General features: G+C 39.0%; 1 protein-coding gene across 2 annotated transcripts in view; it reads right to left on the bottom strand.

Annotated features, from left to right (window-relative positions):
- Window positions 1–26,857, bottom strand: part of atad2b (ATPase family AAA domain containing 2B) — an 83,899-nt gene extending 57,042 nt beyond the window's left edge. The window contains exons 1-19 of one of the 2 annotated variants that reach the window (XM_037538012.1): window positions 26,634–26,857; window positions 24,105–24,262; window positions 22,568–22,599; window positions 22,131–22,278; window positions 20,509–20,605; window positions 19,779–19,905; window positions 19,040–19,189; window positions 18,863–18,938; window positions 18,529–18,630; window positions 17,896–18,007; window positions 17,639–17,754; window positions 17,323–17,497; window positions 17,023–17,111; window positions 16,732–16,891; window positions 15,292–15,382; window positions 14,776–15,087; window positions 12,363–12,507; window positions 8,653–8,842; window positions 7,288–7,473 (exon numbers count right to left, since the gene is read on the bottom strand). In XM_037538012.1, coding sequence (XP_037393909.1) covers window positions 7,288–7,473; window positions 8,653–8,842; window positions 12,363–12,507; window positions 14,776–15,087; window positions 15,292–15,382; window positions 16,732–16,891; window positions 17,023–17,111; window positions 17,323–17,497; window positions 17,639–17,754; window positions 17,896–18,007; window positions 18,529–18,630; window positions 18,863–18,938; window positions 19,040–19,189; window positions 19,779–19,905; window positions 20,509–20,605; window positions 22,131–22,278; window positions 22,568–22,599; window positions 24,105–24,262; window positions 26,634–26,741 — 2,574 coding nt within the window. In that variant the 5' untranslated portion in view covers window positions 26,742–26,857. The remainder of the gene's footprint in view (window positions 1–7,287; window positions 7,474–8,652; window positions 8,843–12,362; window positions 12,508–14,775; window positions 15,088–15,291; window positions 15,383–16,731; window positions 16,892–17,022; window positions 17,112–17,322; window positions 17,498–17,638; window positions 17,755–17,895; window positions 18,008–18,528; window positions 18,631–18,862; window positions 18,939–19,039; window positions 19,190–19,778; window positions 19,906–20,508; window positions 20,606–22,130; window positions 22,279–22,567; window positions 22,600–24,104; window positions 24,263–26,633) is intronic. The other variant, XM_017683702.2, reaches the window with a different exon arrangement.
- Between the last annotated feature and the right edge of the window lie 632 nt (window positions 26,858–27,489).

Below are 27,489 nucleotides of genomic sequence, written 5' to 3'. Positions count from 1 at the left end.
CAATCACGTATAATATTATGACCACCTCCTTGTTTCAATGCTCATTGTCCATTTTCTCAGCTACACTTACTATACAGGTGAACTTTACAGTTCTACAATTACAGACTGTAGTCCATCTGTTTCTCTGCATACTATGTTAGCCCCCTTTTACCCTGTTCTTCAGTTGTCAGGACCCCCATGGACCCTCACAGAACAGGTACGATTTGGGTGGTGGATCATTCTCAGCACTGCAGTGACACTGGTGGACCGAGAATAGTCCACTAACCAAAAATACCCAGCCAACAGTGTCCTGTGGGCAGTGTCCTTTGACGACTGATGGAGTAGAGGATGACCAGCACAAATCGTGCAGCAGTAGATGAGCTACCATCTCTGACTTTACATCTACAAGGTGTACTAACAACGTAGGAATATCTAACAGAGTGGACAGTGAGTGGACACCGTGTTTAAAAACTCCAGCAGCACTGCTGATCCACTCAGACCAGCCCAACAAACACTAACACACCACCACCATTGTCAGTGTTACTGCAGTCATGAGAATTACCCACCGCTCAAATTGTACCTGTTCTCTGAGGTTCCATGGGGGTCCTGACCACTGAAGAACAGGGTAAAAGGGGGCTAACAAAGTATGCAGAGAAACAGATGGACTACAGTCTGTAATTGTAGAACTACAAAGTGCACCTATATAGTAAGTGGAGCTGAGAAAATGGACAATGAGTGTAGAAACAAGGTTGTCAATGTTATGCCTGAATTGTGTATGATTAGTCAAGATATGGGCAGCAGTAATAGCAACACTTGTTAAGTCATTTAAATTTTTGTATTCCATTTTTATATTTTCTCATCTGTATATCATAGTTTTAAGATGTCAGATATACCCTTAACTTAGAACTAGTGTATACCATAGTGAATACCATAAGAAAAGGACTCAGAGCATCAGATGTTAAACTCCCTGACATTGCCATTATGCCTTAAGCAAAACACAACATTGTTCCATTAGTGTAACCCCAACAACCCCCAAGCATGCTTGTGCATGAGAAAGTGTTCTTTTTGCACTTTCCCTGCTAAAGTCAAGTCCCATGCCCCTCAACCCCTAAAACTATTTATGGCTTTTGCTGATGTAAAATATTCTACACTGCATAATGTCTCTGCAAAAGCAAGAAGACAACAATCACTGTTATATAGTATAGCCATTGTCACATTGAATTCTCTACTAAACTATGCCGGACATTGCACTCCAAACAGTGCAGACTGGATGACTTTTTACCTCTTCTCAAAGGCTTGTTTCTGCTCAGCTAAGTTTTAAAGCCCTGTTGTCCAAATTCTTTAGGGAAGCCAGGGAGTATATAACAGTCAAACACAGCCAGTAATGATTTTTTAGCTCTCTCTTGGGTGATAAGTACCTAAGAATCTGACTTAACATAAGATCTCAACGGTACAGAACAGACCAAAAAACCTCCCGACAGAAAAACAATTATCTTCTTCCAAACAGAGAAAATATTTCTTATAAAAACATGTTTTTACTTGCCTCAACTGTTATCGTGACATCAGGGGACCAAGAAAACCTACAGATCAGACTAAACCATAACAGCAAGCATGGACTGAAACAGGGATTTCGTATTAACTCCACAAACACTGCAGAGGTTCCCCCATGTAGTCAGAGGGATCAATATCAGTGGAAGTCAAAATAGGTTAGATGTTGCAGCAAGTCTTTGATGCAGTTGCCATCGTTTGGGAATAGGGGAGTTCTTCCAAAAAAAAAAAACAAAAAAAAAATATCATTGTGCAAGGAATTTTCCTTTTAAAAATTAAATCACTTTTAAACAAGCACTCTTGAAGGCTAGGGCTTAAACGTGCACAGTGTGCAGTCATGATAAAAAGAGGTCAACATTCTTACTGGGAACTCCATCACAAGGTGAGACGCTACTGACAGTTTCGCTAGAACCTAGGAGAAACAATGACACATGGCTCACTGCACTGCCTATTTTCACTACAGATGTTTACCCTGAGTGCTAGAACATGTTTCATCCCTCTGACACACGAAGCAGGAAAGGCTCAGGCTTTTCTTAAATATTCCATCACCTGGCAGAATGACGCCTTGCCCCTGATGTGCAGCACTGCAGAGAGGACAGCTGTCACACAGAACGTGCCAGAAATCAAGTGACACGGCAAACTGTTAGCAACCGGCAATCTCCTTCGCATATCTCCACATGCTGGTAACCTCTCCAATAGTAGATCTATCAAAACCTAAAAGCTCACAATCACCTTTGACAGCTCTTCCACCTACAAAATCAACACCTCTCCTTTTGACGCCACACATCCCAAAATGGAGTACATCATCGACTGAACACATTCTTTATATTACACACACACAGACACACATAGACACACACAGACACACAGACACACACAGACACACACAGACACACACAGACACACACAGACAACATACAAAGGTGAAGCTGGAATGATTTGCTCTACAGACACCAAGATTCAGCTCTCTTATTATGTGAGTTTTTGGTGTTATTGCAAAGCTCCCACACTGGCTTGTGCCTCAGCACTGGATGCCCAGCCAGATTAAGAGTGGGCTCTCAGACCAAGGCAAGGCAATCTAAAGAATGTACAACTCCAGTGAAGGAGGTCTGAAGGTCCTTTAAACCATATACTGCCTTTTAGGATTCAAAGGGTCAATTTTTAGCATTTTTCCCACTACAGAACAACTTCAGGGCTTGAGTAAGAGTGAATTGAAGGCCATCTTGAAGCTTGGGTAAGAGAGAAAAAAAACTGAGTGCTCTGAAATTTTTGTCTATTCCAAAATGGGTAATTAAAACAAACAATTTTTATATGAACCATTTGTATATTATTAGACAACAGGTCAAGAGACACTAACATAGTCTGTAACATTAAAAGCACACTTCTCATCAAAGAGTTATAACCAGAAGCTAAACACTGTACGGGTCAGACTTCATCACATTCTGTGCAGTTGTAAATACCCTTTCGGCATTAGAAAGCTTTTAGTGCCCGTAATAAGACAAAAGGGGCTGTCGCTGCTATTTTGCATTGCATATGCATTTATAGGAGCTTCCGTCTCAAAGCGCAGAACACTGGGAGTAGATGATTATAATGAACCTAATCCGATTTATTAAGACAGTTATTACATACTGACTGTGCAATATTTAATACCTGTGAAAAGCTTGTCTTATCTTTGACACCAATACGGATGCCACCGTTTGCGCTCAGAGACAAAGAAAACAGTGTTTGTTTAACACATTTTTTTATAATAAGCATAAAAATTGTGGACACTTGCCACACCATATCTCCCTTAATTTGATTAAGAAAACAACAAACCCTAAAACCAAACAAGAAACATAGTGTATAAACTGCTGGTTGCTAAAACTTTTTGTAATCTTACTACACTCAAAGAGTGTAGTAATTAATTTGTGTGCTTCTGCTGCAGAAAAGCAAGCCTTCAATGCAGTGGACATAGCTAAGAGGTTACACTTGTTATCAGCTCAAAACCATGCAGTTCCCAAACAACCAAGATGCATGCAGTTAAACAGTGATTTTACAATCTTGCATGGTTTCCAAATGCACTCAGCAGGGAATTCAAGTTCAGCTCATCTGCCCTAATGGAAAATGTTTTGAAACAGAAAGTCTTCAAGAAAGATTACTAGAAGTAATCGTAGTCTTATTTTCTAGTTACAAGTAGTAATAATAGTTTTATTTTCGCAAAATAATGGCTCAGGTGGAAATGATCAATGATGATACTTCCGCTTTACCTAATAAATCTTTTTTTGACTTAGCCATTGCTTTGTCAAAATCTTCAGAAAATAAACGCACTTTTAGACCAAATGAGTCAAGACTTGTAATAAAATTAAGGAAGTATAAGTAAATAAATACATAATTAACTAAAAAAATTTTGCTGATAAATTGTCCAATCTCACAGTGCAACGTGTCAGTAGAACATCAGTAATTGGCACCTGTTTTAGTAAATCTGCCCCTAAATCTCTTCTTTTCCAGAACAGCATGCATCAGATTTAAACAGACAGAAATGGACTGAATCCCATGCCACAACAGACACTATAAGCAAATAACAGAGATAACCTCATCTACAATCAATTATAAATATTCCTTTCTGGGAACAATGTCAGCCTTTAATGAACATACCTTGGAGAGAAAGAGCAAGCAGCTTCTGTCAATATAATTAGTGGCCTGTATCCCTCCCTGTACTCCCGTGCCCACCTGGTGGGCAGCACTCTCTCTGTCAGGGCTACGATCAAGGGCTTCGCCACCAGCCAATCATGCCCCCAGCAGCGCACTCTAGGTAGCCTGGGTTCCCAGCATGTGTCTCTGCAGGCTCTTGACTGCTCTTCCCAGGGTGAAATCATGGCCCTGCCAGAGCAGCACCCCATTGGCATAATTAGGGAGGCTCTTTTTTGATGTGTGCTTTCACACTGCACTCCTCTCTCTTTCTCACTCTGTTTTCTTCCAAACCAGGAAATTGATTGTAAAGCACTCGTTGTCCTTGGTGGAAAAATAGCAATGATGGATATGAGAAGAGAAAAAAGTAGACCGAAATAAAGGCTGTTACAAAAAAAGGAGCAAACAAAAGAAAAAACAAACACAAAGAGAAAGAAGAGGAGAGCAGTGTCATTACTATGTGTCAGTGGCAGATAAAGAAGGATAAAACTTAATAAAAGGAGGACATCAGAGTAAACAAATGTGCCTATTGATATTGGAGCTTCTTAGCCAAGCGGGCAAAGAAAGGCAGCCACAGGCAGACAAAAATAAGGAGAGAAGGGGAACAAAAAGTGTTTTTTTGAAGTTGAAAGAAAAAAAAAGTTGAAGGAACAGGACAGACAAGATTTAGCTGTTATTGACCTTGGCTAAACCTTGTATTTTGTGTTCCTGTGCACTGTTTGTCTTTCTGTGCCAGCCTGAACCAGCAGTGGTTGCATTACCAGCACAGATTTTAACTGTTAACCATGGTTTTATTTAGCACCAATAAGGCCAAGGTCATTTAGAAGGGCTCATTTTGAAGTCGTAGCAGGCTTGAAGGCTGACATACACATGAATAAATGTTCAACTAAATGAAAACATGAAAGCCTCATTTACTCCAGGATAGCACCAGAGCATCAGAGCAAATCAAATAACATTACAGGCTGTGTCTAAATAAATAAATAAATAAATAAATAAATAAATAAATAGACCCTTAATTGAAGGCAGTTTGCTTAGACATGAGATCAAAATATTAACTTCTTGGATATCAAAGCAGAATGTAGACAATTATTCTATTTCACCAGTTGAAAATATGCCTTCAGATATGAAGGTCACCCACTAAAGGGACAAGGTGAGTAAGCATTGGTGCCCAGGCAACATATGTGGGGAGAAGACATCTTTTTAATGCAGTTTATGTTCTCACATATTCAGTATCCACCTGATTAGTGACTCAGTAGTTTGCGAAATGAAATGGATCAACCCGAAGCAATCTACTGCCCCCTGCCACCCAGTCAACAGAAAATCAGCAAATGAAAACAGGCAACCAAAGAAAAATGTAAGGATGAATTTTCAGTTGCACCAGAGTAGCACAAAATCAATCTAAAATTAATTTTACAAAATTTACAATAAAGTTGTTGGATCATGTGATGTATATTATTCAAAAATGTAAAACTGCACATTTGTATAAGAAAAATACATTTTATATAAGAAATGCAATGTCCAGTGGGTAAAGACACTGAAAAATAAATGTTTTTGCTGTGCAATCAATCAATCAAAAACTATTTTAAGTTTATTCAAAAGAATTTATCATTTGATTATTACCAAATGTATTCATTATCTGTTTAATATCACTAGGTTTATGCAGCAGCAGACAAGAGTAAAGGCAATATACTGCTTATCCGACATGCTTTCCCCACTGTTTGTTGATTAAAAGCAGCATCACTGTAATCTTTCCTTTAATTGTTTAACCTGCAGTCTTATTATTCAGTTATTAATCGTCACATATTGGATTCAGTAACCACTATGACTCCACATTATAAGTTATATAGTTATGAGACTGAGGAATTGCAAAAATGACAAAATTACAAAATCACTATTCACTTTTCTAAGTAGTACTAAACAACACAAACATGCATTGTGAGGCTGTTACAAAAACTGTCAGCTGGGAAGTAAAAGGAATATAAGTGATATCTTAAAAAGCACTTTGTGGTGGTTCAGATTTGTTCTGATCAACATGACAGTAATCATCTCTGTCTGACACATTTCATAAAGCACTAGTCTTCTGGTACTTTTATAAGCCAGAAGATAACAATGGCATAGCTGTTTACATGAATAAAACAAAAAGTAAATGTTGCTCTCAAAGCTAATTGCACCAACTACACAAATATGTCTATGCTCTGAAATGCTGCACTCTAGCAGAGTATGGATAATATAATTTGAGATGCTCTATTACCACTTTGTGATGTGTTAATCGTGGAAAGTCATATCACGATAATGATTAAAATGCAGTTCACTGAGCAGCTTTAATTGAAAATCATTTCATTTCAAAATGAAGGACTAACAAAGCTGGTTAATTATCACAACTATCCTGTCCAACAGCATGGATGAAATCAAAAGTATGCCCAAACACATTTATCTCATTTCACGTAGTCATCTTGAATGTGAGACTCCAGCAGAGACGGGGATGCCAGGCTTGGCTGGAGCAGCATGTTTCTCAGACTCTGAGTGAAGTAAATTTTAACTTATTTTGGCAACTTTGTCTTTAGCAATGAAGGGACCGATGAAATGAACACTAAACTAATCTAACAAGAGCTAATAGCACAGAACAGACACAACATTACAAATACAATGGCTCCAAAATAAATATAAGCGCAACACTATGGAAATAAACTTATTTCAAGGGATTAAATAAATTAATATACTCATGCACTACAAGAATACAGATGCTTGTATAAAATATGAAACACGTTAAAATAACAATTGCTATTACCAGTATATATTTTGCTCATCAATACTGTCATATGATTAAATGAACACGTCATACTTTATGTGGCCTAAGTCGGACACTGATGAACTATGTCAAAGTACGTTCATTTGATGCTGACATATCTTTAGTCCCAATCTGATCCAAAATAATCAGGAATGCAGCCAATCCAGAAATTTTTCAGGAGATCAGGTACTGGCTTGAATGTGAGACTCTGCTGGAGTCTCACATTCAAGATATATAAAATTTTTTTATTTTCCAGCTGGATTGGTATTAGCCAATAATCAACTTTAATTAAAGTACTTTCTCACCTCCTCAGGGAGCTGCTGGTAGATGCTCTCTGCCGTGGCAAGGATGAGGATTGGTGTGAAGGAGGGAACGTCCAGCAGAAGCGTGAGGAAGGTGCTCTTCACTGTTTCACTGATGGCTTCCCACCAGTCACTGATGTGGGGCATGTAGATTACACTGGGCACGCTCCGCCGCGCTTCCCGAAACACCTGGAGTCAAGCACACGCACAAACACAATCCTTTCAGCTGCTGCTAACAAACATTAGTCTGTGCTATTCTTACACTGTTGCTATGGTGCCCATCTCATCAGATATCTAATATTTTGTCTAATATTATCTCCTGCTATTCCACCTACAGCAGTTTAGCAACCTCCCAATTCGCACCAAAGTTATAAAGAAAGCTTTCAGAATGAGTCATAATACCACGCAGCCAATCAAAACAGAGGTAACTGACATATAACTATCTTATAGGAACAGTAACAAATATAATAAAGAGAGTTTTACAAAGTTATGTAAAAATGTATTGGATGTTTGTGCAGGCTTTGTTGTGCCACAGTCAAACAATATAAAGAAGCTTTGGACGAGGAAACAAAGAAAGAGACGAGAAAACCATAAAATACGCACCATTAGTAACTGAGACTAAGACAGAACCTTTGGTCTCATTAGTGCCATTTTGTAGATTGAGGTAAAATTACATTTCGATAATGTTTTATTTAAACAGGCTTCACATGTTAAAATATGAATGTAATTTACCCTCTGTGTACTGATACCACTTTTACCAATTTTAAGCTCCATAAATGTGTATGAATTTGTAACAAAAAAAAAATCAACCTGTTTGACTAAAATGCAGTAATGGTATTGTAAAGTGTCTGCAATAACAATACTGTGTGTTGAATACTGAGATACATGTCATTAATAAATATCAGCACATCTTATTGAAGCAGATATGATTTTCAGGCAAATTGTTCTAATGCTCAATTCTTGCCAGATTACAATGACTGCGCCATTCATGAAGAGATTCCTTTTAAGTTGGAATCATAAGTATTCACAATTCATGAAAATGAGAACTCCTGCAAAGCATTTTTGGTCTAAACAAATGATCTGGTGTCTTAACATGAATCTTTGACAATCTTTTCAGCTAAAGGATAAAGAATAAAAGTTTGACTCTTGAGATGGTAAAATGGGACAACTCTAATCAACACGTTTCTGTGGACAGCCATTTTAAAAGAAAGATTAATTACTTCCTAAAGCAACACATTTAATACTCTATAATATATTGAAACGCTACATCGCTGTCATAAAAAAGAGCGATAAACAGCTTGCCAATGAAATGTACAGCTTAACCTGAAAAATTGATAGCAAAACCTAGAGGGAAGCATGAGTGTTCACCTGAGCGCAGGACTCCTCTGGGGTCTTGGCACTGACTGAGTAGAGGGTGGGCAGGTCGAGGCGGTGCACAGTGAACTTGTCAAGGTGATGCAGCAGGGCAGGAGCCAGGTGTGTGCTCTGGCCTGAACCCTGAGGCCCTGTTAAAAGCAGCCGTGGCCGGTACGAGGTGGGCTGCTGGTAGGCAGACCTGCTTAAATAAAAAAAATAAATAAATAAAATTACACGTATATATATATATATATATATATATATATATATATATATACACATACATACACACACACACACATACATATACACACACACACTGTTCAAAAAAATAAGGGAACACTCATATAACACATCCTACATCTGAATGAATGAAATATTCTCATTGAAATACAATTACAGAAAAAAAAATAAAAACCACACAAAAATCTTCAATGGAAAATCAAATTTATTAACCAATGGAGGCCTGGATTTGGAGTCACACACAAAATTAAAGTGGAAAAACACACTACAGGCTGATCCAACTTCTCAGTATTGTGTGTGGCCTCCACGTGCCTGTATGACCTCCTTACAACACCTGGGCATGCTCCTGATGAGGTGGCGGATTGTCTCCTGAGGGATCTCCTCCCAGACCTGGACTAAAGCATCCGCCAACTCCTGGACAGTCTGTGGTACAATGTGGCACTGGTGGACGGAGCGAGACATGATGTCCCAGATGTGCTCAATCGGATTCAGGTCTGGGGAACAGGCGGGCCAGTCCATAGCTTCAATGCCTTCATCTTACAGGAACTGCTGACACACTCCAGCCACATGAGGTCTAGCATTGTCCTGCATTATGAGAAACCCAGGGCCAACCGCACCAGCATATGGTCTCACAAGGGGTCTGAGGATCTCATCTTGGTACCTAATAGCAGTCAGGCTACCTCTGGCGAGCACATGGGGGCTGTGCAGCCCTCCAAAGAAATGCCAACCCACACCACAGGGCTCCAGTGGTGAATTTGCCAATCCTGGTGTTCTCTGGCAAATGCCAAGTGTCCTGCACGGTGTTGGGCTGTGAGCACAACTCCCATCTATGGACGTCGGGCCCTCATACCATCCTCATGGAGTCGGTTTCTAACCGTTTGTGCAGACACATGCACATTTGTGGCCTGCTGGAGGTCATTTTGCAGGGCTCTGGCAGTGCTCCTCCTGTTCCTCCTTGCACAAAGGCGGAGGTAGCGGTCCTGCTGCTGGGTTGTTGCCCTCCTACGGCCTCCTCCACGTCTCCTGGTGTACTGGCCTGTCTCCTGGTAGCGCCTCCAGCCTCTGGACAGTATGCTGACAGACACAGCAAACCTTCTTGCAACAGCTCGCATTGATGTGCCATCCTGGATGAGCTGCACTATCTGAGCCACTTGTGTGGGTTGTAGAATCCGTCTCATGCTACCACGAGTGTGAAAGCACCACCATATATATATATATAAAATTTCTCTCTTTTTTTTCATTTAAACTCATAGTCTGCATTGTTGCCTCTTACTCTCTGCTGCTATATATACACAGGGCTGTGTGGTAGACTGCACTAGTTCCACTCTGGCCATTTGTCCGGCAACTTCATGATTACATGTCTGACAAGCAATTTCATTTCTTTGGTCATGCCTCCTAACCCAAAAGTTACGGCCAGCTAAAGGGAGCCAAAATGGTTGGAAATGTGCAGCTTACTGTAAAGGAGTGGATAGACTCCAGTACAGATGCTGACACAGTGCAGATAAACTAGCTGCAAACTTAGATACACTCTGCTGAGATGTTAGGTACAAAGTTTCAACATCATTAAAGAATGGAGCAAGAGTTTTTGACAATGCATATTTGATATAACTGCTTAGAGAGTAAAATAACTTATTGGGAATAAACTCCATAATTCTTTACAAGAAATGCTATAACTAAGAGAGAAGTCCGGGTCACAAGCTGGAGGCAGCTGCATCAGTCAATGCATCCACTTGCATAACATTCAACTGAAGAAGACAGCTGACAGGAAGAACCAGAAAAAAATGGTGTAATGCTTTGAGGGTAATGGCCAAATTCCATGCTTCCTTGATCCTTTTTAACTTTTTTTCTTTAGTGAATTCAAGACATCTTAAATGAGTTAACAGATCTGTGCAAATACCAGCAAAAACAAAATGGTTTTCAGTGCATCTGAAATCACAAATAGTACACCAATATCTGAAAGTCACAAACATCTTATTAGAATCTAAACAGTTTTATCTGCATACAGGAAAAAGCATGCTCACCAGGTAATGCCCAAAACATTACACAGAGCTTAGTCAACCAGTTAAAAAAACGGTAGTCAGCATAACTTGTCTATATCACTAAGAACTTCTCCTGCTCTCTTAGCCTTGTACGAGGCTGACTATATTGTTATTCTGAAAAAGGCCAATAGAGGGCAGCAACATTTAAATTTGACATGGGAAAAGATCCACTGAAGGCACTCAAGTTAGGCCTTTATCACCAGTAGTGGGTAGCAGCAAGTTATGTTTTCCAAGTTATACGTTAAAATTTTGCGGCATCTACATTTTGTTGTGTATTTTTACAATTAAAACATGTTTAGTTCTGCTGAATCATATTTAGGAGGAAAATAATCCACATTTGACTCAAGTACATATTAAGGACTCATATTTAGCTCCAGATTACTTTTTTTCTGTTGTGATGGCTTAGCTTCTTGATAGCTCACAATTCACTAGATGCACCAAATGAATCCAGACAGCTGAAATGTCTAGTGCAGGGGTCTTTAATCAAAATTCAATAAGGTCCGGTTAGAGAAAATATCCTTAAGCAAAGGTCCGGAACATCATAATGTCTAACTTGCACCATGTTTCAGTGCCATACACTGTTTACTGAAGTAGCCTATTAGGTATATCAACATCTTACATAGTGAACAAGTGCATGTAAAATCCAGTACAATTCAGTCATATTTAAAGAATATTTGTCAGTTTTCTCTTTTTAGAGTACATCATGTAAAATAATTTCCCTCTGACTGACTTTCTTCTCCGACATCTGTTTTTCACCTCATTCCTCTAATCTGTGCATCACTAATCATAATACACAAATCTGATTGGCTGAGTAGCATCACGTGTGATATTTACAACGAATGCGATTGGTCTCTGAGTTTCCTGGGCCGCTAAAGCAGTACCGTTAGGACTAGAAAACTTACGCTGATTAAAATAGCACCACCCCGTCGAAATTAAATAATTATCCATAGTTTATCGGTTATAGGTTCAGGTCCGCATAGGACAGTGTCTGGGTCTGGACTTGGACCACGACCAGTGACCTCTGGTCTAGTGTATTGATTTCATTCCTTGGTAAACTTTTCATGAAAGCCTTTGAAGAGGAGTGTGTTTATCGCGTTACTAAAGTATTTTCTCAATTTTATGCATTCTAGTTGCAGAGTGACTTGTGAATTGGGCAGGTGAACTACTGAAAGAATGCTTCCTGAACAAAAACACATGTTCCAGACATTTTGAGGCACCTTGCAGCATTGTAACCAGATATAGTGGAATATATCTGTGGAATATAACCAGGCTAATATCATTAAGCTGCATCAGCAGACAGTTTAGCAAGGAAATCTGTATTAGCTGTGAAACAGTAGTACTGATGCATCTCTATTCAAAAACAGATATACAGATATCATCATATGTCATATAGAAAAATTGTTAGTTAATGAGTGGAGTGTATCTGTGCCTGTATCTCACGTGGTAAAATGAAGGAAGGGTTTGTGCGTGGTGGAGGAGTCCATTTTCTTTGGGGATCCTGGCATAGCATCGTAAATGGACTGAGCACCAGCCCCGTCCTCACCCTCGCTGTAAGAGTCCTCCTCAAGCAGCTGATTGTCAGTGTCTATGGAACATTGGGGAAACCAAAATATTGCCATTATTTAAAAAAATGTAACTGTTGGAATAGCTGTAACGTGCCTAGAATTATTTCTCCAATAAATCTACAGCACTACAAATCTGAGGAGAGAAAATTGAAGACATTAGTCTAAGTGGAAAGTACAGTATGTTACAGCATTTCTATTAAGACATATGCCACATTCATTAGTTTGACATAACCTATTTAAAACATGCCTCTCTAAACTAGCATTTATGTACAGAAGTAATTGCTTCAGAGAAAAACTCCTGGCTTATTAGAGCTATAAGTCAGTCTATGAGTTATTTGAGATAGAGAGAGCAGTCCAGCAAATTGAAGTCATTAAAAGGAGCAGCAGACGTATTCCCTGCAGAAATATGGAGCAAGAATTAAATCACTGTGTGTAATCTAGTGAAACTAGCTAGTGTAACAAGGTTTGGGGAGTGCATGGAAATGGACTGAGAATTTACAATGATAGGTTAGGACATCTTTTCTGAATTAAAAGGTATGTAATGTTCCATCGGTTCTAAGTACCAACAGAACACCTTTTGAACAATTAATACTTTGTTAAAAAAAAAAAAAACACAGTCTCACCAAGTTGGACAAAGAATACATCTCTGTAAACCAATGGAATACACTGGTAAAAACTTATTTGGTTACACAAATATCTGTTGTGGGCAAATTGCCTTAATTAAAAAAAAATATATTTCTGAAACGCAAAAAACAAAATAAAAAAAAACCCTAACTAGATTTCCTGAAGTAAATCAGACTTGCCAAGCGCAACAGGCAGTGGCTGTTTAATGAGCGGCTGAAGTCACTGTCCCACTCTGGCGTCACCCATTGAACTTCTGGGAATGTTAATCCAGATATAACTTTTATGACGACACCAGATGCATTTTTTAATTCCTGCTTTTCTATTCAGGGTTTTTTTTGTTTTTTTTAACAAACACAAACTTTCAAAATTGAGCTGGATGGAAAACCCTGTATAGTTCACTTTGATTCTTCTGACATGTAATGTAAATTAAAAGGACCTGCATTTATATTTATGCATTTGTCTTCAAACACTATATTGCCAAAATGATTTGCTCGTCTGCCTTCACATATGAACTTGAGTGATATCCCTTTCTTAATATATAGGGTTTAATATGTCAGCCCACCCTTTCCACAAGGTGTAGGAGTGTGTTTATGGGGATTTTTGACCATTCTTCCAGAAGCACATTTGTGAGGTCAGACACTGATGTTGGACAAGAAGGCCTGGCTCACAGTCTTCACTCTAATTCATCCCAAAGGCGTTCTGACGGGTTGAGGTCAGGACTGGTGCAGACCAGTCAAGTTCTTCCACACCAAACTCGTTCATCCATGTCTTTATAGACCTTGCTTTGTGCACCGGTGGGCAGTCATGTTGGAACAGGAAGGGGCCGTCCCAAAATTGTTCCCACAAAGTTGGGAGCATGAAATTGTCCAAAATCTCTTGGTCTGCTGAAGCATTAAGAGTTTCATTCACTGGAACTAAGGGGCCGAGCCCAACTTCTGAAAAACAACCCCACACTATAATCCCCCTCTTACAAACTTTACACTCTTCACAATGCAATCAGACAAGTACCGTTCTCCTGGCAACCGCCAAACCCAGACTCGTCCATCAGATTGCCAGACGGAGAGGCGTGATTCGTCACATCAGAGAACACGATGGCTTGGATGAAGCTGCTCGGCAATAGAAACCTAGAACCCTGCAAGCTCTCTACGTGCTGTTCTTGAGCTAATCCGAAGACCACATGATGTGTGGAGGTCTGTAGCAATGGACTCTGCAGAAAGTTGGTGACCTTTGCACACTGTGCCTAGGCACATTTTACGCGACCTACCACTTTGTGGCCGAAAGTTCCCAATCGCTTCCACTTTGTTATAATACCACTGACAGTTGAATGTGGAATATTTAGTAGTGAGGAAATTTGGACTTTTTGCACAGGTGGCATCCTATTACGGTACCACGCTAGAATTCACTGAGCTCCTGAGAGTGACCCATTCTTTCACAAATGTTTGCAGAAGCATTCTTTCACAAATGTCTGCATGCCTAGGTGCTTTGTTTTATACACCTGTGGCCATGGAATTGATTGGAACACTTGAATTCAATGATTTGGATGGATGAGTGAATACTTTTGGCAATAAAGTGTATATACATTCACATTTTCGTTACATTTTAAATAAATACATTTTCCCTAGTAGTAAACAGAAACCAGCTATTGGCAGCCCAGATTGTGGTACCGTATGTGTGTTCCCTGTGTGGGAGCTCTGCATGGGGGAAGACACGAAGCAGACAGTCGAGTGCATGGGCCAGTGATCGCTCCAGCAGAGGCTGCAATGTGCAGGACAGCGCTTGTCCCGGTGGGGCTAGGGCTCTTTGAGCTGCAGGAACAATGGAGCGCAAGGCGCGGCTGAAGTCCTGCGGCCCAAGCTCGATGGATCCCACGTCCAGCTTGTAACGCTGACTGCTATGGTAGATTTGAGGATAGCGCCGCCGCAACGCTGCCAGAGCAGCCTCTGTACAAAGTGCTTTGATATCGGCTCCGCAGTAGCCTAGAAAAAGATTCAATATGAGTTGGAAGATCCATTACAGACATAACTTTTAACTTAAAAGGAAATAATGTTCTTAACTAAATAAAATTAATTAAATAATGTACTGAAGAATTACTTGCATCTTCTATTAACTTGCACATCAGCAACTACTACCTACACTTCGAAGAAAGGATGAGATCCGATTCTAGAAACTACGAGTCTTACCGACACATTTTTCTGCCAACTCGTCCACAAACGGCTCTGTCAGCCTTGGGCTCCAATCCCTGGTGTGGATTTTTAAAATGTGCTTTCGGGCCTGTAAACGAGAATACATACTGGATATACAAATAGGAATACATTTATTACAGAAACAAGACAACTCAAAACAGCTTAAAGCATTTAGAAGTCTGAAAAAATTTGAAAATTATGAGCTTTAATATAGAGATCTGCATATGCTGCACTCCCACAGAAAATCAGAATCATTTGTCCCACTCCCGCCCGCAACTAAAATGTTTTGGCCCGCTCCCGCTCACGTAGCTCTGTCAAGGCGAACTGCCATCCAGTATCTGACATAGTTCATTCACAAACACATTACGCTCTGCTGAAATAACACAGCAGTCATGGTCATCAAGCTCACTGTGAACTTACTTCACCAAACACCATTTATTCCAAGTAAACACAAAGCTGGAATTACACCACAGGATGGTTATTTTCGGTGTTTTGCAGTCAGACTGCTTGGACTGGGGAGTCAAATGGTAGGTTTATTTAACAGCGTTTAAATAATACATCAAACTGTTGTATTTCAACAAAAATGCTCTTTTTTTTGATGTCTAGTGATCAGTAACATCATATAACAATGTAAAGCTGAGTAAACTAACTAGGTTAGCTTTTCACAACTTAGCTGTTGACCATAAGCTTGATAAATCAGTCAGGTTAAACTGGACTGTACGGGTGCTTGCATTAGTTGTTTAATCTGTGTAAATATTAACTCAATGCCCAACAACACGAGCCATTATTTGTATTGTTCCACAGGTTCGATAAAAGACATGATGCACAGGATGATGAGTTCTCTTCTGCACAGCTCAGCTCCAGTGTTAGCTTTAGCATTAACTAAATTAATCTGAAAGTGCCACTTTTTCAGCTCACTTTCTGCTTATTAGACATCATAATCTTCAGCTTTAATGCCACATGGCTTAAATATTTCACTGGTTTGATTAATATAAATATGATTTTCAGAATCACTTTTTGCTTTAATTTGACCTACATTTACACTGTCCGTTCTTACACATTTGACTACACTTAACATCCTGTCAGGCCAGTTTAATTTTGAATAACAATAAATGCTTTTTTAAATATATATTCCTCTTTGTGCATCTACATTTTCCTTTGTGCTGCAAAAGTATTTAGCATTTTAGCACAAGTGGTACACGTACTACTGGGAGGCCTGAACTAAACTAAATTGAAAGACATTGTGACAGTAACTAAGGGAGGTGGGTCAGAATTTTGTAAATGATAAACTAGCTCTGAGAAATCAGCTGAAATGGCCTAATCAACTCCAGACATGGGCAGTAAAAAAAAAAACTCTAGAATCACAGGGAGATTTGTCTATCCAAACGCACAAAACACAGACTACATCTATTCGCAGAATTCACAGTATTTAGATACCTTTTTGTCTGGCAGGCTGAACAGAAATTCCCGGTCAAAGCGGCCGGGCCTCCTGAGTGCAGGGTCGATAGAGTCAAGTCTGTTTGTAGCACCAATGACCACTATCTCCCCTCGACTGTCCAAACCATCCATTAAAGCCAGCAACGTGGAAACTATGGAGCTTGAAAGAAATAAAGAAGTAAAGTGTTATAATACAAGTGTATAATACAAAACAATGTTCTAAAATGTTTTTGACAGTCAAATTTTCCAAATTCTAATAAAACATCAGGCAATGAATTCAAATTAAATTACCTGTGGATCTGATCCTGTCTGCTAGAACGAACAGGTGCAAGGCCATCAATTTCATCAAAAAAGATGATAGAAGGTCTCATGAGGTATGCCTACAAGTGGATGTAGAGATTATTACCACACTGCCATAAGTGACATTACAAATAAGTCTGGGTGAGACAAGAGGCATTTGTAAAGCATTTAAACCCCGCTTCAATTATTTAATGCTTTTTCCTCTATATATTCTCCCAACAGTCACAAACACAACAAATTTGAGTCATGAGTTTGTTTATAACCATCACATCACAGGTTTAACTGGCTAACCTGGTCAAAGAGAAGGCGGAGCTGCCTTTCTGACTCCCCCACCCACTTGCTGAGGCAGTCAGCACCCTTGCGCATGAAGAAGGACACTTTCCTGTCCCCCTGACTGCACTCATTAGCCAGCGCCCGCGCCACCAAAGTCTTTCCTGTCCCTGGAGGCCCATAGAACAGGCAACCCCTGCAGGAGAAGAAACAGTTTTTTGTAAAATGCTTTAAGCTTATCAGTAATGTATCAGCCTGTTGTACTGCTAAATACAGTTATAAACACATGAAAATAAAAGGTTCTCTGATGTCAACTAAAAAAAAACAGACGCATCACCTTGGAGGTTGGATCTTGAACTTCTCAAACACTTCAGGATAAAGAAGAGGAAAGACAACCATCTCCTTGAGAGACTTGATATGATCTGCAAGCCCCCCCACACTGTCAAATTTTACCTGGATTAAAGAGGTGAAAGATACTGTAAGACTCTCCTATACAGAACAGATTCAAATCTTTCTTCTTTTTAAGAACAGAATCCTTAGTAACACATTGAATGCATATGCATTTAGTTACACTTCTAAGCACACGAGACGTACAGAGGTGTCCAGATTCATAGGGTCCACATCTGCTAAACTAGCACCAACTTTCACCCGATCACGAAGCACTCCACTGGCCAGGTCCTCTGCTCGCAAATTCATTGGCAGACACCTGTCACACAAACAGGCTTCTCATTACATAAGAATAGGCTGGTCTTGTATTCTCGTTCCTTCAATGACTCAATGAAGAAGAAGAAAAAAAAACAAAACTGAAGCCAAGGAGAGAATTTTCAGTTTAACTGATGACTAATTAAAAAGACAGGGAATCAGCATTAGGCCTGTGCCAGAAAACAGAACTGTTTTATTCATCTAACAGTGTGGACATCACATTATCTATCACGTTTAAACTTCACTTATGTTCTTACTAGTGTTGTTAAATGGTTTGCATTAACAAATCATTAAATTAATTATTTTACACTGGCAGTGAGTGAGCTGCGGTCATGGAGGCTGTTATGGCGATAACGTGTTTAACCATCACATGGCACAGGCCTAATCATTGCCATGGACAGTCACATGGATAGTTCATGTGCATTACTGTAAAACTGAATATTCTAAAACATTCTGATACACATATTTGCATTAATATGATAAAAAACTTAGTCAACTTATCCCTGAAAGCACCGGGTCTATTACCTGTTCCGAGCACGTGTCATGCTTTTACTTTTTCTCCGCTCAAAACGCTCCTCATCAGATGAAGACGTTGTATCACTACTGTGGATGGCATGCTTCTTTATTCTGATTCAAAGCATAACAGGAAACAAAAAAATTACTTGTAGTTATTCATACATAAATATGTAAGTTAAAGATAAAAAGATATAAAAAAGTATATAGAAAGCATAGAAATTGTCATAGCAGGGATAAATGGGTCCAGATAAGATGCTATTGTTTGTTTTTAATTCAAATGGACACCTTTTGCTACATTACAACTTGTTGATCAATCAAGTTGATGATTGAGGCTGTTACACACCTAATATGGCTTCTTCTTGCAGGGGACCTGTGTGTATCAAAGAGTGTGTTCTTGCTTTGTTTCCTGTTCACTGGCTCTGCAAGAGGACATAAATACAAAGAAAGATACATTTGCAAAATAGTGGAAGATATTTATACTGGTCCTCAAAACACTTCAACAGCAACTGAGAATGAATACCTATGGGTGGTGCTTCATATCTCTGCACAGTTTTGCGCTGCCTGAGGTTGTAAGGTCTGTCGTTCTCCTCTCCTGCTTCCTCTGCTTCATCTCCTTCATCATCTTCATCATCCTCCCCATCATCATCCTCATCTCCCTCCTCATGTGATTCTGAAAACATGAGAGAGGATTTTTCAAAGAAAAGGAATGATTAGTGAATAATAAAAATTAAGTCATATACCTTTAGAATTAGAGATATTTAAATATTTTCAGTTTACATCCCATTTACAAGAACTAAGCACTGTCGATTCTAATGCCTCTGCACTAGGGCTTAATAACAAAATCAGCCAAATTCAATTATAAACATGTTATTAACTCCCAAATAACCGCTAAATCGCTAAGCACACAGAAATAACAGAAGCAAGCCAGCTGTTTGTCAAATTTCAGACAGTTCAGAACTCTGCACACACAAATAAGAAGAGCTACCATAATACACAAATTAATGATGCATTGTCAGCAATTTCCATGCAAAAACACTGAAATCTGAATTTTCAAAAGTCTCCACCCTGGAAGGGTGTCTTCATGTGAGTGGGAGGCCAAAACACACAGGAAAAAATGTTTTCACAAACATCCGGACAAATGTGGATGGGGTTTTATTTGTTAGTCAGTCATTTTAGGACTGCGCGAAAATAACAAAATATCATCTAAAACTATGTGCAACAGTGATTTTTGCTGATGGGAAATTAAATGTTAAGCTTACCCTCCGTCCCCTCCTCCTCTTCAGGTGCCTCGGATTTGCTGATGACTTTATGGTGGGTCTGCATTCCAAATGTATTCCTCCTCATTGCTTTCCGCCTCTTCACACGGGAATACATGTCCATGTTTTCCTGTTAAATCAAGGAAGACAAAAGCAAAGTCAAATACAGCTGGACTAAGAAAACAATACTATTGCCATACCGATTAAGTTTAATATCGCAATACTTTTGACTACACCACTAGATCATGTTATGACGCAATATATTTAGGTTTGCGGTAATAAAGTCACAGGACAGATACTATCTTGAGTACTACTACTCTATGCCATAAGAATGTCCCTACATAATTCATAAATGTGTTGATTTGACTTTCATTCTGTTCTTTATGTACTTCTTTATGTACAAAATTCAAAAAACAAACAAACAAAAAAAAAAACAGTTGGCAACAGAAACATTTGTACTTTATGGACAATATTTCATAGACATTATGCTTACTTTCTTTTAAATATCTAGATAAATTATATCACAAAAGCCCAGTTTTCTGAAACTGGATTAAATTAAAGGCTATACCAGTTCAGACAATATATTGCCCAGAACTATTATCTCACTTACAAATTTCTGCATTAGATGCCAATAAAGCAGCATACTACAACATGCAATAAAATACAAGAAATCTCCTCTTTTCTAGTGAAAAATCAGGGTGAAATTGGGATGTTATTCTAAGCCAGCACCCACCAGTTCTGTGTCAGTCCACATCCGTAGCCGCTCCACTTCCCGATTCTGTCGTATGCTGCTGATGTTGTCCATTTCCTGAAGCACTGCTTCTGCCGTACTAACAACAGGGAGAAAGATGGGGTCCCAAAAGTCAATCACACAAAAGAACTCAACTCAAACAGAATGATGAACAAACATGAAGTTCAAATGTGGAAAAACATTATTTTTATATATGTTATTTATTGTTCCATCAGACAGACAGATAGATACAAAATACACATTCAATACTAACGCATTAACATTGCCCACTGCAGCCCAAAAACCTCCTCTACCGTTTCCAACTCCAGCAGCTCTCCTCTCTCCAATGCAGTCAAGCCATCTGTCTTATACCACCAGCTTGCAATCTCAACCACAAAGCCATGCTGAGAGACCTTACTCAGACTATATCTATGCTTAAATCATTTAGATTTTTTGTGTTCACCATCACTTGAGTTTTGTTAATCTTATCACATCGCAACCTTAACGCCTTCAGTTCAGTAACATGTTAAAAACACTTAAGCACAGTGATCATAACTCTGCTGTTTGCCTTTACAAACAAAAGGAAATTTTATCTAGGTACACTTAACATTATTCAAAGCAGTTCCTGAAATGAGCAGGCTAGCAGTTCATCTTAAACTAAGACAACAGCAAGCCCCTGTAACGAACCAAGCGCCAGCACTGACCAAATGGCTTTGAATGAAGTGCAGCCTGTCTTTAAAAGGGCCTGCTACATTAACAGCTACAGAAAAAGCCTTTTTAGAGAATACTGGGAAAATTAAAAAACAACTGCATTAATCCAACATAACTTGCACCCCATTCAGTAAATACAAACACTATCGGGAAGAATTGCTTCAAAAGGCTGGAATGAATGTTCTTAATAATTTTAAGGTAAATTGACTGCCTATTAGTGTATAACATGATTCCTAAATGCTAGTCCTTCACAACTTTACAGGAATAATAAAAATAGTAGCACAATAGGAAGCTGTAAATAAAACCGATGAAAATGACTGAGAAAGCTGTATATCATCAGGAATCAGATCTAATTAAATTATTATTTTTTTTTAATCTCGAAGCAGATAACAATGTACATAGATCGGGGGGGGGTGGCGGGTGGACATCACTATTGTTCAGTGTTTTTTAAGGCAGACTGTTGAGTAGCAAGTAGAGAAGATACTTAAAGATCTCTAACTATTACTCTGAGGCTCTTTTTTGACTAGCACTGAACCTTGCAGTAGCTGATTTTCAGTAATTTTTGTAAACTATCTTCATTGCAAGCTTCAGAGCCTCTGTAAGAGTTCTAATGTGAAGAACAGGTAGGTGCATTGTGTGTATGACTAAAATGCCTGAAACACTTACCGTTTTCCAAACATCATTATCCTAGAGATTCACATTTTTTCCGTCAATTTGCTTGACAATTTAAATCATTTGTTTGTTAAATACAACTGTCCTCAAATACTATTTTTAGTTGTATGAAATTCAGAGCACCTGTTACAGCATTTTTATGTGCCTTGTAAAGATCTTTTTCTGTTATTCCTGCAAAACTCCACATCATGCCGAAGCATTTATGTACTTTAGAACTGTAGCATCTCAAATAAACATATTACCTGTTGACTAGTTGGTCGAACAGAAGGCTCTGGTTGAGGTGCTCAAACCGGCTCTTTCTTGAGCGACAACTCCTCTTTAGTTCAACATGGCCGTTTACGTGACCATCGTCCCCATCTGTACTGTCATCTCCCCGCAGAGTCATTCGCCCTACAAGTATATCATAAAATAAAATAATTACAAATATGATGAACAAAGAGGACTAGTTTAGTTACAAGATAGTTTAAAAAAAAAAGTTCTAAAATGCCACCATGTAAAATGTTAATTCCATCCACTTCATCTCTGACCAATAAATGTGGCCAAGGTAAAATAGTGCCCAGTTAAAAAGTCCAGCACCCTGAAGCAGTTTATTTTAACAACAACCCCATTTACATTTTAGTAGCACAAAACAGAACACCAGCTTTCTACATAAACTAACAATAAAAAAGTAATATCTTACTGTGTCCATTTTGCAAGGCTCCAGTGGACAACCTGAAACACAACATAAACAACATAAGGCTGCATAACTGTTAAATAAACTGTGTTAAAGTATTTTAACCCAGTGAAATAATTTCACTTTTTATGTTATGTTAGCAAATCCTGGATTACAATAAAAAATTCCACCATCACTGAACTACTCCATCTATATCTTCAATCTTCATCCAGCATGACTATTATGACTATTATTACTGAACCAGTGAACCACTCATCACAGCATCTTTTGCCAATCAATGCAAATTCTTTTCAGGCCAATTTATTAGAAGTAAAATTCAGCCCTAACAGTGGTCCACAGAGTTCTCTAATGTTAAGATACTGGCATGGCTTCAGGCCATGTCACAACCCCAAACAGCACCTTTTTGTTTACAGATGCGTTTCAGCATGGATGCTTTACAATGATGTACAATGTAACTGGTTATAGCGACATTAAGCGGACTGGTAGATGGACAACAGCAAACAAGACATTTCATATTTTCCCCCTTAAAGGAGCTGAAATGGAAAATTCTGCCTCAACCAGCAGCAACAACAACTTCCAGCAAAAGCTCCACTTTCTGAACTTTGGGGGAAAAAATTTAAACATATGTATATAAAAACATAATTTAGAATAAATCTGGCATTATTTATTTACTTTTTTGGGAACATGGACACTAGATATTTGTAAGTAGAAGCATGCTCGGTAATGCACAACAAAACCTGAGTTTCAATATAATCTCAACCATAAATGAAAAACATCTGCCTCAAACACTTTATAGATGAAATCAGTGAATAATACAGCTCTATGGTGATGTTTCGGCAAACTGCACATTTTGCTGATTTTTAAAGTGGAAAAAAGTAAACACAACAAACAGGCCTTTTTTGAGAAGCTCATGGCTGTTAAGCATGAGCACAAGTTTTAAAGAGTCTGTGAACATATTACGCTCTGGAATTGTCAACATTTCCTACTGGCAATTCTGAAGTCGATTCAGTGAGTTAATTATATTCTGAGACTTTCACAACTGGAAAGGTATGCAAACAAACACACACAAAAGCTATTTTATTTTTTTCTATGTTATTTATTTAATCAAATATAAAGAAACTGTGCAGTAACATTTGCAAAAAAAATTTTTTTAAATCACTTTTTTTGTTTAGTTTGCTGTATATGTTGCTTTTTCACCTCAAAAATCAACAAAACGTTATTTGACCATGGGTGCCTTAACTTTTGCACAAAACAGGACCTTTACAATGCAAGGTAAAGAAATGAAGCCTCTGACAGATAAAAATTGTTAAGACTGTGTTTAAGTCAGCATGTGTCACAGAAAGGTTTTAAAAAACTTTTTTTGTGTAAGGAGCACTACAAGATCATTTCTAACAGGCAACTGTTGATTCAGGACAGAACTATAATGACTGCGTGCAGAGCAACTAAACTAGAACTATGTTCTGTGTCACCTTAAGTAGGCTTGCAAACCCATAAATCCAGCTCAGTAGTACAAGCCCTCTGTTGCAGGATGGGATAGACTCACCTGGTGCAGTGTTTGGTGATATTCCATGTGACTCTCTGCCCTTTGCTCTGGGGACTGGGGGAAGTGTCACTGGAGCAATGGGGTGTCTGCCTGCGTGCGCGTTTAGATGGGGGCGACAAACGGGGACTACCAGATCTGACATCACTGCTGGTGTCCTTCTGGAGGAGATTAAAGTACAAATAACCAGATATCAGTAGGTGCAAACTGTACTGTAGCATTAAAGACTATCAGAATTGAAGACTGACTCTGGCTGAAACTGGAAAACGGACCTTCCCTTTCAACCATTAGTGCAAGCGGCAGGCAAAGGCTAGCAGACCTGCCAATAAACAGCTGAATCTATCACACTCCACTGATCATGCAAGCAACTGCCTCAGGTGCTCTCACAAAGTCTGTAAATTTCTTTTTCTTCTGCCCATTCTTAGTTGCCTGTCCACATCAGTGGCCACATATATATATACACATATACACACTATATATATATATATATATATATATATATATATATATATATATATATATATATATATATATACACACACACACACACACACACACACACACACACACACACACACACATATTGGCTGCGATGGACTGGCGGCCCGTCCAGGGTGTATCCTGCCTTCCGCCCGAAGACTGCTGGGATAGGCTCCAGCACCCCCCCGCGACCCTGACGGAGAAGCGGCTTAGAAAATGGATGGATGGATGGATGGATGGATATATATATATATATATATTGGGTACATCTGTTCAATAGCTTGTTAACACAAATAGCTATTCAGCCAATCACATGGCCGCAACTCAGCGCATTTAGGCATGTAGAGGTGGATAAGACAACTTGCTGAAGTGCAGACCGAGCATCAGAATGGGGAAGAAAGGTGATTTAAGTGACTTTGAACGTGGCATGGTTGTTGGTGCCAGGCAGGCTGGTCTGAGTATTTCAGAAGCTGCTGATCTACTGGGAATTTCACACACAACCATCTCTAGGATTTACAGAGAATGGTCTGAAAAAGAGAAGATATCCAGTGAGCAGCAACTGTGAGGATGAAAACGCCTTGTTGATGTGAGAGGTCAGAGGAGAATGGGCAGACTGGTTCAAGAAGATAGAAAGGCAACAGTAACTCAAATAACCAACCAAAATCTTTGAGGAATGTTTCCAACACCTTGTTGAAAGTATGCCACAAAGAATTAAGGCAGTTCTGAAGGCAAAAGGGGGTCCAACCTTTTACTAGCAACGTGTACCTAATAAAGTGGCAGGTGAGTGTGTGTGTGTGTGTATATATACACACACACACACACACATACATACATACATACATACACACACATACATATACATATACACATGCATATACATGTTCAAACATCAATGTGTATTTAAACACCTAAAATAGCACATTTTGACATATTTAGCATGTGTATTTTCAAACATCACATATACTATACTCATAAGAACTAATACATGCATTTATTTTTCTTATGCACATATATGCGGATACTTATATCAAACATATGTACATACATAGTATCATTTTGTAATATTTACAAGTCAAAAATAAATGTAAATATATAACAAATATATAACAAGCTTCAGACATTTGGGCGAAAAAGTAAAGATATTTCCTTCTCATACAGATTTTCCTTTTTTGAACAAAATCTTTTATATGTGAGGTATGCCAATATAATGTCGATTTTAATTCCACGAAATAAACTTTTTTTAAAAATCTAAACGATTCACGTGAACTACAGCTAACTTTAGCTTTCCTCTAGCTGGAACACCGTGGGAGAAACTAAAAAGGGAAACAAATGACTACTGCAATACATAATCAGCGAGCTCGTGAGTGAGCAGGTCAATGTAACTTCATCGCAGAAAGCTCAATATAGCACAAATGTTTCACCAACACAGCAACAACAACGACTGCAACAGCCCTCAAGTTTACGGAGTTCACTTCACAGCTAGCCAAATAAAAACATTGTCTGTTTGAACCACAAGGGGTCTTGCTTCAGCTGTACGCTGCCTTCCTCGCCTTTCTCGCATGAAATTCGGTTATTGTGCTTAAGGAAGAACAGCGGACAACACCGAGCGAACAACAGCCCGACCAAAATGTTCTTTGTTTTCCTCGCTGTTGCTGTCAGTCGCCTGAGCAGATGACAAACCTCAACTCGCTAACTAGCGCGGCTAGCTAACGTTAACGGTAGTTCCTCTCGAGCCGGGCAAAGCACAACACCAACACAAAGAGAACTTGGGGCACTGAGTGCGATAAACTAGTGAGCTAGCTAGGCTAGCCATTATAGTCGTGTTGTTATGACTGAAAAATGACCGGCAATGATGATATCTGTCGTGTCATTCACAAGTAACGTAAATATTTTTTCGTCGGTGAGTGTCATTGTCGGTATTCGTGAACAAAAGAGAGAGGTAGCTAGCTAGCTATCAATGAAGGGACATCAATCTTCAGGCCAAACTAAGCAGCTCGCTGCAAGCAAACTGGCTAGCCAGCCGGGTGCTGAGGAGAAGGACCCGGCTCTTACATGGATCTGCTCCTCCAACTTTGGATTGTTCCTAGGAGACGACCTCGTCCGACAGGAGATGAAATTACTGCCTGGTTTTTCCTGGGAGCTCTTTCTCGTGTTCACCATGATTTTTCTAGCGTCTTGAATCTCCTTAGCTCTGTCAGTTCCCTCGTATGACTGTCTCAGCTAGAGTACCGAGGCGCCATTTCTCTTTCTCGCTCTCCCCCTCTACTGTCGGCAAGTGAAACTATCCAGAATGCCACTTCCGCCTAAGAATTTCTATAGGAAATTTACAAAATTTCTACGTTATTTCACACACACGTTCCCTTTAACATAGTCACTTATCTATAGTGGTGGTTTAAAGCCTATTTTTACTGACCCAAACAGAAAACGTAAATGTTCCTTTTCTTCGTTTTTAAACACTTTCCCTGATAGCTGTCTCTTACGGGAGCCCATTCCCGCCATTTAAAATAAATATATATAACTACAGCACCTAAAAAATATACAGCACCTAATGTTTTTATACTTTTAGTCAAAGGCTGTGCCATTGTTCTGAGATGCTAAGTCATTATTTTGAAATACTATCCAACAAGAAAGCATCTCAAAATAACGAGACAGTAACTCAAAATAATGAGGTGGTTTAAAATAATGACTTCTCTCAAAATAATGAGATAGTATCACGAAGCAATGGCCTAGAAATTCACTTAATAACAAAATAATAATTAGGTGCTGGATTTTATGGATTGGATTCCGTGTAGGTTCTCTAATCGATGCAACATGTGAACTATAATGTTTGTGGAATATTCATTCAGTCATTTCAGATAAAGTGGTAGAGCCACTCCAGAGATGTTTCAGTGAATGGGACCTGCTCTCT

The sequence above is a fragment of the Pygocentrus nattereri genome, chromosome 4 (genome assembly GCF_015220715.1).
Source record: "Pygocentrus nattereri isolate fPygNat1 chromosome 4, fPygNat1.pri, whole genome shotgun sequence".
Lineage (NCBI taxonomy): Eukaryota > Metazoa > Chordata > Actinopteri > Characiformes > Serrasalmidae > Pygocentrus > Pygocentrus nattereri.
Note: the sequence above shows the minus strand (reverse complement) of the source record. Positions and strands in the feature narration are given on the sequence as shown.